Here is a 13129-nt window from a genome sequence, read left to right on the forward strand (position 1 = left end):
TTTTGTCGAATGCTTTTTCAGCATCTATTGATATGATCATGTGGTTATTATTCTTCATTTTGTTTATGTGGTGTATCACGTTTATTGATTTGCGAATATTGTACCAGCCTTGCATCCCTGGAATGAATCACACTTGGTCATGGTGAATAATTTTTTTGATGTATTTCTGGATCCGATTTGCTAATATTTTGTTCAGGATTTTGGCGTCTATGTTCATCAGGGATATTGGCCTGTAGTTTTCTTTCTTTGTAGTGTCTTTTTCTGGTTTTGGAATTAGAATTATGCTGGCCTCATAGAACGTGTTTGGAAGTCTTCCTTCTTCTTGATGTTTTTGAAATAGTTTGAGGAGAATGGGTGTTAGTTCTTTTTTGAATGTTCGGTAAAACTCCCCCGTGAAACCATCTGGGCCTGGGCTTTTGTTTGCTGGGAGAGTCTTGATTACCTCTTCAATTTCCTTAGTTGTTATTGGTCTGTTCAAGTTTTCTATCTCTTCCTGATCTAGTTTTGGGAGACTGTGTGTTTCTAGAAATTTGTCCATTTCACTTAGATTGTCGAATTTGTTGCCATATAGTTGTTCATAGTAGTTGTTAACGATCTTTTGTATTTCTGTGGTGTTGGTTGTTACTTCTCCTCTTTCATTTCTGATTTTGTGTATTTGGGTTCTCTCTCTTTGTTTCTTGGTGAGTCTAGCTAAGGGTCCATCAATCTTGTTTATCTTTTCGAAAAACCAGCTCTTTGTTTCATTGATCCTTTGAATTGTTTTTTTGGTCTCTATGTCGTTTATTTCTGCTCTGATCTTTACTATTTCCTTCCTTCTACTTGCTCTGGGGTTTTCTTTTTGTTTGCTTTCTAATTCTTTAAGTTGTGAGGTTAGACAGTCAATTAGAAATTTTTCCTGTTTTTTGAGGTAGGCCTGTAGTGCTATGAACTTCCCTCTCAGAACTGCTTTCGCTGCATCCCATAGATTTTGTGTTGTTGTGTGTTCATTTTCATTGGTTTCCAGGAAGTTTTTAATTTCTTCCTTGATCTCCTCGGTGACCCATTCATTGTTTAATAACATGCTATTTAGCCTCCATGTGTTGAAATGTCTTTGCATGTTCTTGTTGCAATTGATTTCTAGTTTCATGCCATTGTGATCTGAGAAGATGCTTGATATGATTTCAATCTTTTTGAACTTGTAGAGATTTAGTTTGTGTCCTATCATGTGGTCTATCTTTGAGAATGTCCCATGTGCACTTGAGAAGAATGTGAATTCTGTAGTTTTGGGGTGTAATTCTCTGTAGATATCTATTAAATCCATTGGTCTAGTGCTTCATTTAGAGTCTCTGTTTCCTTGCTAATTTTTTGCCTAGAGGATCTATCCAGTGCTGTCAACGGGGTGTTGAAGTCCCCTGCTATGATTGTATTGTTGTCGATTTCTCCTTGGAAGTCCTCCAGAAGATTTTTAATATATTTTGGTGCTCCTATATTGGGTGCATATATGTTTATCAAGGTTATATCTTCCTGTTGGATAGATCCTTTCAATATTATGTAGTTGCCGTCTTTGTCTCTAGTTATGGTCTTCATTTTGAAATCTATTTTATCAGATATGAGAATTGCTACCCCAGCTTTTTTTTGCTTTCCATTTGTTTGGAAAATTTTTTTCCATCCCTTCACTTTCAACCTATGTGAGTCTTTTGTTGAGAGGTGGGTCTCTTGTAAACAACATATAGATGAATCATGCTTTCTTATCCAATCAGCTACTCTGTGTCTCTTTATGGGAGCATTCAATCCATTTACATTTAAGGTGATTATTGATATGTACTTATTTATTGCCATTTTTGTTTAGTGTGGTTCTATTTTTCTTCCCATTTCTACTGCTAATTACAGCAGTCCTTTTAACATTTCTTGCAGTGCTGGTTTGGTGCTAATGTATTCCCTTAGCCTTTTTTTGTCTGGGAAGCTTTTTATTTGATCTTCTATTTTGAATGATAGCCTTGCTGGGTAGAGTAGTCTTGGATTCAGATTCTTGGTTTTCATGACTTTGATTACTTCATGCCATTCTCTTCTGGCCTGTAGTGTTTCTTGGGAGAAGTCAGCTGAGAGCCTTATGGGGTTCCCTTTGTAGGTAACCTGTTGCTTATCTCTTGCTGCTTTTAGGATTCTCTCTTTGTCTTTAATTTGTGGCATTTTAATTACTATGTGTCTTGGTGTGGGCCTGTTTGGGTTCTTCTTACTTGGGACTCTCTGTGCTTCTTGAACTTGAATGCCTTCTTCCTTCACCAAATTGGGGAAGTTTTCTCTCACTATTTTTTTGAATATATTCTCTATCCCTTGCTCATTTTCTTCTTCTTCGGGGACTCCTATGATGCGAATATTATTATGTTTCCAGTTGTCCCATAGTTCTCTTAAGCTGTCTTCCTGTTTTTTAATAGTTTTTTCCTTTTGTTTTTCTGATTGGTTGATTTTTTCTACCCTGTCTTCTAATTCACTGATCCGGTCCTCAGCTTCCCCTACTCTGCTTTTTAAACCTTCCAATGTGTTTTTCATTTCTGATATGTCATTCTTTATCTCTTCTTGTTGGTTTTTAATTTCCAATTGGCTTATTTTCAGTGTCTCTATGTCCTTACTCATGCTGTTCAGCTTCCTCAAGATCATGGCTCTGTATTCTAGCTCTGTTAACATGCGTAATTGCTCCACATTGATCTCATCTTCGGTGGAGGTCTCTTGCTCTTTCATTTGGCTTCTGTTTCTGTGTTTCACCATTTTGGCTATCACTGTGGGCTTTAGAGCCTGTCAAGTTCTCCCTGTGGGTGTTGGTGTTCTGTTGTTTGTGGCTCCCTGTCCTGTGTTTAGATGAGCGAGGGAGGACCCACGTTGAACACCACTGTCAAGTCTTACTTTCCTGGTTAAAGTTGCCAGCCCAGGAAAGGTACTGTTATCCTCTAGCTTTTTTGCCTGGAGGCTAGCAGTCTAGGATACTTGATGAATTTTAGGTTGTCAGTTGATTGAAAAACTCCCTCTGGTGCTCAGCCAAGGGGCTTTCAGGAGGGTGGGGCAGATGCTGGTTGTTAGTGAGCCTCAATTAGCACTTCAATGGCCCACAGGGTGGGGTTGGATCTCCGAGGGAGGGGCTGCTGCCTCTCCTCAGAGCCCTGGGAAGGAGCAATGTGGCCACCGTCCTGGTTGGCAGCAACTCAGCCAAAGCTCTGAGCGCCTTCCAAACCCCGAGTGTCCCGACACAGTTCCAGTCCAGTCTGCCCTCCCTCTGCCGGAGCCCAAGGTGAGTGGCTGTGGCTGTTTCAGCCTCTGTCCCGGCTGCGCTGTGGAGCCTCCTGGGAGTGTGACCCAAGGGCGCCGCTCCCAGCTAAGGCCGCTGCCGAGCTGCCGACCCTGGGCTCCCAGCCCCGTCTCGCGCCTTCGCAAGCCTACCGGGATGGAGTCAGTGTCCCTCGTTGTATGGTCCTCGCAAGCTGCTTTTCTGTTGGTTTTTCCCGTCGATTTGTCTGTGTTATAGTTGTAATTCCAGTTTGGTTCTCGGAGACGGTCTGTGTAGCTCCGTTCACTCCGCCGCCATTTTTTTCCAGTTTTAGGTCTTGATTTGGGGTGTGTGAGAAGATTCTGAATATTGAAAAATCACATTGAGAGAAAAATTTTAAAAACTTTGTATTGTCATTTTTTAGTTGAATTATAGATTTAAATGGGCCAGTGTTCAAAATACTGCACTTGCTAAGGTGGCCCTGGAGGGTGAGCATCTGCACTGTCCAGTGTGTAGCAGAATGTAGAGCTGTCTGCCTGAGCTGCTAAAGCACCAGTGTCTGAGGGAGGGCTGCTGAGATGCACAGTTATATCTGCACCTCTTAGGCTGCCACCAATGGATTATGAAGCAGGTATCATTAATGGGGGTTGTATTCTATCATTTGTCTTTGTGGCCACTTGCAGCCTAGATGAGATCATTTTTATTCTCTTTCCATATTGCCAGGTGTTTTTTACTTGCCTGTGTAACCTATGAGTCTGGACATACACAACACCGTCCTATGGAGGAAGCAGGATCTGGAATATGGCAAAGCATTTGCTTCAGCCTGTGCTGGTCTAGTCAACATAAGGACTTTTGATGACTGATCCATTTGAAGCTTTGCTTTCTCAACTGGAATACTCTACTAAACTTATATCTACTTAGCTGTCTCATTCTGCCCCATTCCAGCTCATACACTACATCAGTGCACAGAGCTGGCTGTGGCACTTCTCTGCTCACAGTCCTTTCATGGCTCCTCATTATCTGTGATACATGCAAGCTCCCTAGTCTGGCCTGGGAGGCCTCTTTCCAGCTGGACTTTGCCTCTCTCTCTCTCTTTCTGGTCTCTTTTTAATTCCTCACCCCCCACAGACAAAACCAACCCACATCAAACTACTTGTAGTTTCCAGAATATGACGTGTTCCTAAGATCTACTCAGTGCCCTTCCCACTGCTCTCTCTTCTGGAACGCATTCCCCTTTGCCCTTCATGCACACTTTACCCCCTGTTCTGAGACATGTCTCTGATGTGCTCAGGGAAGCTTTCCCTGATCCTCTTGTCGAGTTAGAGTACACCTTTTCTCTGTTCTTCTTGTCTAATCACCATTACCACAAAATCTCCCTTGTTGTATGATGGTTTCTTTGTTTCTTGCCCTCAATATGTCCACAGCATCTTATGCTACTGTTCATCTTTATTACACCTGTGCCCAGCACAGGGCTTAACAAACACTAGGTGCACACCAGTGGTTTTTTGGTTTGAATTGAAGTAAATCAGATTGAAAAAGAGTGCAAATGAAACATTTGTAGGCATTTCTGATGCAAGCAGAACCATGGAAACGAACCAAACATTAACTCCCTTGAGGGTTAACAGTGAATATTAAACAAAAAAAGTAAATTTGGGAAAATGAGGCAACAAGTATACAGAAGCACTATTGAATGACCCCCCAAATAATCATATGCCCCATTATTCATTCTTTTTTATAAATTTATTTATTTTTGTTACAGTTGTTTCTCCTATTTTCCCCCTGATTCCCCCCTCTTCTCCTCCCCGCCCTGTCCCCAACTTTGTTGTTCATGTCCATTGTTCATGCATATATGCATATAAGCTCTGTGGTTTATCTCTCCCCCACCACCCTTTCTTCTGGGAATTGTCAGTCTGGACCCCACTTCCACGTCTCTGGGACTATCCTATTCCTCAGACTGTTATGTTCATCATATTCCACAAATAAGTGAGATCATATGATACTTGTCTTTCTCTGTTTGGCTTGGTTCGCTTAGGATGATACTCTCCAGGTCCCTCCATGTAGTCTCAAAGGATAAGAGATCTTTCTTTCTTACAGATGCATAGTACTCCATTGTGTATATGCACCACAGCTTTTTTATCCATTCGTCTACTGATGGGCATTTGGGCTGTTTCCAGATCTTGGCTATTGTAAATAGTGCTGCTGTGAACATGGGGGTACATATATTCTTTCTGATTGGTGTTTCAGATTTCTTAGGGTATATTCCTAGAAGTGGAATCACTGGGTCAAATGGAAGTTCAATTTTTAATTTTTTGAAGTAACACCATGTTGTTTTCCCATAGTGGCTGCACCAGTCTGCATTCCCACCAGCAGTGTACTAGAGTCCCCTTTTCTCCACACCCTCGCCAACACTTGTTTGATGATTTGTTGATGGCGGCCATTCTGACAGGTATGAGGTGATACCTCATTGTTGTTTTAATTTGCATCTCTCTGATGATTAGTGATGTTGAGCATTTTTTCATATGTCTCTCAGCCATTTGTATGTTCTGTTTGGAGAGGTGTCTATTTAGTTCCTCTGCCCATTTTTTAATTGGGTTCTTTGTCTTCCTTTTGTTGAGTTGTATGAGCACTCTATATATATTGGAAATTAACCCCTCATATGATATATCATTGGCAATTATTCTCTCCCATACAGTGGGTTGCCTTTCCATTTTGATGATTGTATCTTTTGCTGTGCAGAAGCTTTTTAGTTTGATGTAGTCCCATGTGTTCATTTTCTCCTTTGTTTCTGTTGCCTTAGGTGATATATCAGTAAATATTCTGCTGTGTATGATATCTGAAATTTTGTTGCCTACATTTTTTCTAGGATTTTTATGAATTCATGAGTCACATTTAAGTCTTTTTTCCACTTGGAGTTTATTCTTGTGTATGGTTCAAGTTGGTGGTCTAGCTTCATTTTTTTCCATGTAGCTGTCCAATTTTCCCAACACCATTTATTAAAGAGGTTGTCTTACTCCACTGCACGCTCTTGCCACCTTTGTCAAATATTAATTGAGCATATTGCTTTGGGCCCATTTCTGGGTTCTCTGTTCTGTTCCATTGGTCTACCTGCCTGTTCTTGTGCCAGTACCAGGCTGTTCTGATTAAAGTAGCTTTGTAGTATAACCTGAAATTTAATAATGAGATCCCTCCAAGTTTTTTCAAGATTGCTGTGACTATTTAAGGTCTTTTTTGGTTCCATGTAAACTTTTGAAGTATTTGTTCTAATTTTGTGAAGTATGTCATTGGTATTTTGATGGGGATTGCATTGAATCTATAAATTGCTTTGGGTAATATGGACATTTTAATGATGTTAATTCTTCCAATCCATGAACAAGGCATGTGCTTCCACTTTTTTATATCTTCCTCTATTTCTTTTTTCAATGACCTGTAATTTTCTGCGAATAGGTCCTTTATTTCTTTGGTTTAATTTATTCCTAAGTATCTTAATTTTTTTGCTGTGATGGTAAACAGGATTGTTTTCTTAGTTTCTCTTTTTGTGAGTTCATCATTGGTATATAAGAATGCCATTGATTTCTTGATGTTAATTTTATATCCTGATACTTTGCCAAATTTATTTATTAAGTTTAGTAAATTTTTAATGGAGTCTTTTGGGTTTTCTACAAACAGTATCATGTCATCTGCGAATAATGACAGTTTCACTTCCTCCTTTCCAATTTGGATTTCATTTATTTTTTCTTCCTGTCTGATTGCTGTGGCTAAGATTTTCAGTACTATGTTAAATAAGAGTGACAAAAGTGGGCATCCTTGTCTTGTTCCTGTTCTTAAGGGAAATGCTTTTAGTTTTTGCCCATTGAGTATTATGGTGGTTGTAGGTCTTTCATATATGGCCTTTATTATGTCGAGATATGGTCTCTTTATTCCCAGATTGCTGAGAGTTTTTATCAGAAATGGGTGCTAGATTTTGTCAAATGCTATTTCAGCATTTATTGATATAATCATAAGATTTTTATCTTTCCTTTGTTTATGTGGTGTATCACATTTATTGATTTGTAAATATTGTACCAGCCTTGCATCCCTGGGATGAATCCCACTTGGTCATGGTGAAGAATTTTTTTGATGTATTGCTGGATTCGAATGGCTAGTATTTTGTTCAGGAATTAATATAAAAAGAATTATAAGAAATGGAAGAAAGCAACACATCAGATAAAGAATTCAAAGCTATAATTTTAAGGGTGCTCAAACAATTTGGTGAGAACTACATGAAACTTAATAAGAAGTATAAAGTGCTCACTGGGAACTACTTCAACTTAAAAAAAAAGGTAGAAACTATGCATAAAAATCAAGAGGAATTAAAGAATGACATAGCTATTATGAAAAAATACCTCAAAAACATTGAATAGTAGATTAGAAGAAGCTGAAGACCGAATCAACAACATAGAAGACAAGGTAGAGAAAAACAACCAAATAAAGCAGCAAACGGAAAAAAAAGTTTAAAAAGCAGAAAGAAAGTTTAAGGGAGCTGTGGGACAATGAAAATGTAACAACATTTGCATTATGGGGGTACCAGAAGGAGAAGAACCAGAGAAAGGAATAGAGAATCTGTTTGAAGAAATAATGACAGAAAACTTCCCCAATTTGGTGAAGGAAAAAGTTACACAAGTCCAGAAAACACAGAGAATCCCAAGCAAGATGAACCCCAGAAGACCCACAGCTAGACATATAGTAGAAATGGCAAATATTAAAGACAAAGAAACAATCTTAAAGGAATCAACAGAGAGACAGAAAGTTACCTACAAGGGAGCTCTCATTAGACTTCCAGCTGATTCTCAATAGAAACGCTGCAGGCCAGAGGGAGTGGCATGAAGTGTACAAAGTAATGCAAAGCAATGATCTGAATCCAAGACTACTCTATCCAGCAAGGCTATCATTCAAAATTGAAGGAAAAATAAATAGCTTCACAGATTTTAAAAAAAAGCTAAAGGAATTTACCACCACCAAAGCAGTACTGCAAGAAATGCTGAAGAAACTGTTGTAAGAAGAAAGAGAGAGAGAGAGAGAGAGAGAGAGAGAGAGAGAGAGGAACACAGGCATAAAGTTAAAGTGGCAACTAAAAACTATCAATAATTACCTTAAATAAAAATGGCTTAAGTGCTCCAATCAAAAGACATAGGGTTGTTGATTAGATAAGAAAACATGACCCATATATATGCTGTCTACAAGAGACCCACCTCATAACAATAGACTCACACAGGATGAAAGTGAAAGGATGGAAAAAAATTTCCAAGCAAATGGAAATGAAAAATAAGCTGGTGTAGCAGCAATACTCATATCTGACAAGATAGACTTCAAAATGAGGGCCATAATAAGAGACAGAGAAGGTCACTACATAATATTAAAAAGATCAATCCAACAAGAGGATATAACCCTGGTAAACATATAACACCAAATATGGGAGCAACAAAATATATTTTTTAAATCTTTTGGAGGACTTCAAGGGAGAAATCAATAGCAATACAATCATAGTGGGTGACTTTAACACTCCACTGACACCACTGGATAGATATTCTAGACAAAAAATTAACAAGGACATAGAGTCCTTGCAAGATGCACTAGATCAGTTGGACTTCATTGACATTTATAGAACATTTCATCAATAGCTGCAGAATATACATTCTTCTCAAGTGCACATGGGACATTCTCAAAGATAGACCACATGTTAAGACACCAAGCAAGTCACTACAAATTCAAGAAGATTGAAATCATATCAAGCATCTTCTCAGATCACAATGGCATGATTCTAGAACTCAATTAAAATAAAAACACAAAAGAAACATTCCAACAGTTTAAGGCTAAATAGCATGTTATTAAAACAATGAATGAGTTATTAACAAGATCAAGGAAGAAATTAAAAACTTTTTAAAAACCAATGAAAATGAAAACACAACAACACAAAATCTATGGGATGCAGTAAAAGCAGTTCTGAGAGGGGAGTTCGTAGCAATACAGGCCTACCTCAAGCAACAAGAACAATTCCTCATTGACTTTCTAATCCTACAACTTAAAGAACAAGAAAATAAACAAACAAACAAAAAACCCAGAGCTAGTAGGAGGAAGGAAATAGTAAAGGTCAGAGCAGAAATAAACAACATAGAGACGAAAAAAAAAAAAATTCAAAAGATCAATGAAACAAAAAGTTTGTTCTTTGAAAAGATAAACAAGATCTATGGACCTTTCGCCAGACTCACCAGGAAACAAAAAGAGAGAAACCAAATAAACAACATTAGAAATGAAAGAAGAGAAATAACAACTGACACTACAGATATACAAAGGATCATGGAAACATACTATGAACAGTTATAGGCCAACAAATTGGACAATCTAGGAGAACTGGACACAATTCTGGAAACACACAGCCTCCCAAAATTGAGCCAAGAAGAGATAGAAAACTTGAACAGCCCAATAACAACAAAAGAAATTGAAGGTGTAATTAAGAAACACCCAGCAAACAAAAGCCCAGGCCTGGACGACTTCATGGGGGAGTTTTACCAAACATTCAAAGAAGATCTAATACCTATTCTCCTCAAACTGTTTCAAAAATCTAAAAAGATGGAACACTTCCAAACTCATTTTATGAGGCCAGCATACTTCTAATTTCAAAACTGAATAAAGACACTACTAAGAAAGAAAATTACAGACCAATATCCCTGATGAACAAAGATGCCAAATCCTTAACAAAATATTAGACAGTTTGATCCAGCAATACATCAAAACAATTAAAACAATCCCATTTACCATCACAGCAAAAAAAAAAAAAAATTAAAATACTTAAGAATAAACTTAACGAATGAATGGCCGCCGCGGCTGCAGCTGCTGCTGAGGCCGAGGCCCTGGCGCAGGGGGGTGCGCCCCGGGCCCAGGCCCAGCCCCAGCCGCCTCTGCGGAGCCCGCCAGGAGCCCGGAGCGCGGCCACGGTGCAGCTACCATCATGGCCCAGACCCTGCAGATGGAGATCCCAAACTTTGGCAACAGCATTCTGGAGTGCCTGAATGAGCAGCGGCTTCAGGGCCTGTACTGTGATGTGTCAGTGGTGGTCAAAGGTCACGCCTTCAAGGCCCACCGGCAGTACTGGCTGCTAGCAGCTCCTACTTCCGGGACCTGTTTAACAGCAGCCGGAGCGCAGTGGTAGAGCTGCCAGCAGCTGTGCAGCCCCAGTCCTTCTAGCAGATCCTCAGCTTCTGCTACACGGGCCGGCTGAGCATGAATATGGGGGACCAGTTCCTACTCATGTATACAGCTGGCTTCCTTCAGATCCAGGAGATCATGGAGAAGGGCACCGAGTTCTTCCTCAAGGTGAGCTCCCCCAGCTGCGACTCCCAGGGCCTACACGCCGAGGAGGCACCGTCTTCTGAGCCCCAGAGCCCTGTGGCTCAGACATCGAGCTGGACGGCCTGCAGCACCCCGTTGCCCCTTGTGTCACGCGTCAAAACAGAACAGCAGGAGTCGGACTCGGTGCAGTGCACGCCTGTGGCCAAGCGGCTGTGGGACAGCAGCCAGAAGGAGGCTGGGGTTGGCGGCAGCAGTGGTGGCAATGGTAGCTGCAAGATGGCCAGGTTCTCCACATTGGACCTAGCCACCAACCGGCCACCGCAGCAGGCCCTGGCGGCGGCTGCGGCAGCAGCAGCAGCAGGGGGCGTGGTGAGTGGGCCCAGCGTGTCTGAGCGGACCAGCCCAGGCACCTCGAGCGCCTATACCAGCGACAGCCCAGGCTCCTACCACAATGAGGAGGACGAGGAGGAGGATGCAGGCAAGGAGGGCACAGATGAGCAGTACCGACAGATCTGTAACATGTACACCATGTATAGCATGATGAATGTTAGCCAGAGTGCTGAGATGGTGGAGGCCCTACCTGAGCAGGTGATCCCAGAGTCCCGGAATCACATCCGGGTGAGGCAAGACTTGGCTTCTCTCCCAGCCGTGCTCATCAATCAGATTGGTAACCGCTGCCACCCCAAGCTCTATGATGAGGGTGACCCCTCTGAGAAGCTAGAGCTGGTGACAGGCACCAATGTGTATATCACAAGGGCAAAGCTCATGAACTGCCATGTCAGCGCAGGCACACGGCACAAGGTCCTGCTGCGGTGCCTCCTGGCCTCCTTCTTTGACCGGAATACACTGGCCAACAGCTGTAGCACTGGCATCGCTCTTCCACCAATGACCCCAGGCGTAAACCGCTGGACAGTCGCGTCCTCCACGCTGTCAAGTACTACTGCCAGAACTTTGCCCCAAACTTCAAGGAGAGTGAAATGAATGCCATTGCGGCTGACATGTGTACCAATGCCCGCTGTATTGTTCGGAAGAGTTGGATTCCCAAAGGGAAGCCACCTGAGAATGACACCTACACCACCTTCATCAGTGACACGGGCAAGCTAGAGCCGGACATGATGGACGTGGAACACAGCTTTGAAACGGCCAGCCATGATGGCGAGGCTGGCCCCTCGGCCGAGGCCCTCCAGTAACCCCCACCAGGCCCTCCATGAGGCTGTCACACTCCCCTTCCTGTCACCCACCCACCTGCCATCTTGGTCACGAGCTACTGTCTGTCCCTCCCCAGGACCCATGGGGTGTGCTGCATGCTCCCGGCCCCTCAGCCTCCGTTCGAACCCTGACCCTAATCCGAGTGTGCTGGGAGAGGATGGCAGTGGTGCGAGCTCTGCGTGGCCTTCTCTCTCTCTCTCTCGCACACACTCATGCACAGTCGGCGAGCACTTGCTCCCCCTCTCCTAACCCCTAGCAATTGTTTTCCCATTCCACTTAACCAGGCCGGGCAGGGGAGGGGTCCTCTGCTCCACCCTTCACTGCAGCCCCTTGGGACTTGCAGGAGCCCCAGGGTGCTCAGGAACCCTCCTGCCACCACCTCCCAGTGCTTCCACGTTTCCAAAAGCGCCTTCCTGTCTCTCTCGTCTCTCCCTGCGCCTGGGGCTGGGGTAGGCGAGGCTGTGGGGACTGCCCTTGTGACAGCTGAGGAAAACTGAGTCTCAGAAATCCTACGACTGACCTAGACCAACCTAAGGTGGCAGGTGGCGGTGTGCCCAGCACCCTTCTCTCTCCCCCACCCTGTGCTCAGCCTCTCTTACACCCATTAGTCCCCTGGGGCCTGAGAGGGGCAGGTCCTAAGTGAGGGATGCAGACCAAGAGTCTCTGAGGATAGGACAAGAGGTTTCCAGGGCTCACAGGTGCGCGTGTGTGTGCGTGTGTAGAGGTCTTGCTTTTAAACAAATGAAGATATGAGAGGCAGTGGGACCAGGACTGGAACCAGGGAAGCATGCTGGCGACTGCTGCCCTTCCCTCCCTCCCCAACCCTATCCCGCGGCAGGGCTCCCAGCTCCCATCCCCTGTACATACTTTTTAAAACGTTTTTTTTTTTTTTAGCTAATGAAATATTGAAGTATAAGATTCCTTTTATTTTTCAAACCAATGGGACTGTGTCCGATGTCCCCTTTGGTCCCCGGGGGCCATGGAAAGCAGGATGGGATGGGGGGTGAGAGCCAGGCTGAATGTATGTGTGCATGTGGAGTGTGGGTGCACCTTTCCAAGGTGGGACTCCAGGCCTCGCCACCACCTGAACTTCTTTGGGTCTGGCCAGCTCCCCCACAGGGCTACATTGGCAGAGCCCAGCTCCTGGGAAAAGGGCAGGACCCACTCCATTGTTAGCAGTTTGCTGAATTTTCTCTCTAACCATTCCTCTCTACCCTCACCCAGTGCGAGTGGTTTTGATTTTTTTTAAGTTTTACATGTGAACCAGAGGGTTCTTTTTTTTTTTTTTTTTCCCACTCCCCCTCTCCCCCATGCTGCTGGGTGTAATGTGACATTTTTTGTCCAACCCTTTTCCTC

The 13129-nt window shown here is 43.0% G+C and overlaps 1 protein-coding gene across 1 annotated transcript; it reads left to right on the top strand.

Moving 5' to 3' along the window:
- The first annotated feature begins 10210 nt into the window (after positions 1-10210).
- Positions 10211-11773, top strand: LOC118642201 (nucleus accumbens-associated protein 1-like). The gene is given in 3 exon segments (XM_036279802.1): positions 10211-10356; positions 10359-11432; positions 11435-11773. Coding segments are annotated over 3 exon segments (1527 nt in total). The 5' UTR covers positions 10211-10223; the 3' UTR covers positions 11755-11773.
- The last annotated feature ends 1356 nt before the right edge of the window (positions 11774-13129 follow it).

Source organism: Molossus molossus, unplaced genomic scaffold, assembly GCF_014108415.1.
Source record: "Molossus molossus isolate mMolMol1 unplaced genomic scaffold, mMolMol1.p scaffold_m16_p_1, whole genome shotgun sequence".
Classification (NCBI taxonomy): Eukaryota; Metazoa; Chordata; class Mammalia; order Chiroptera; family Molossidae; genus Molossus; species Molossus molossus.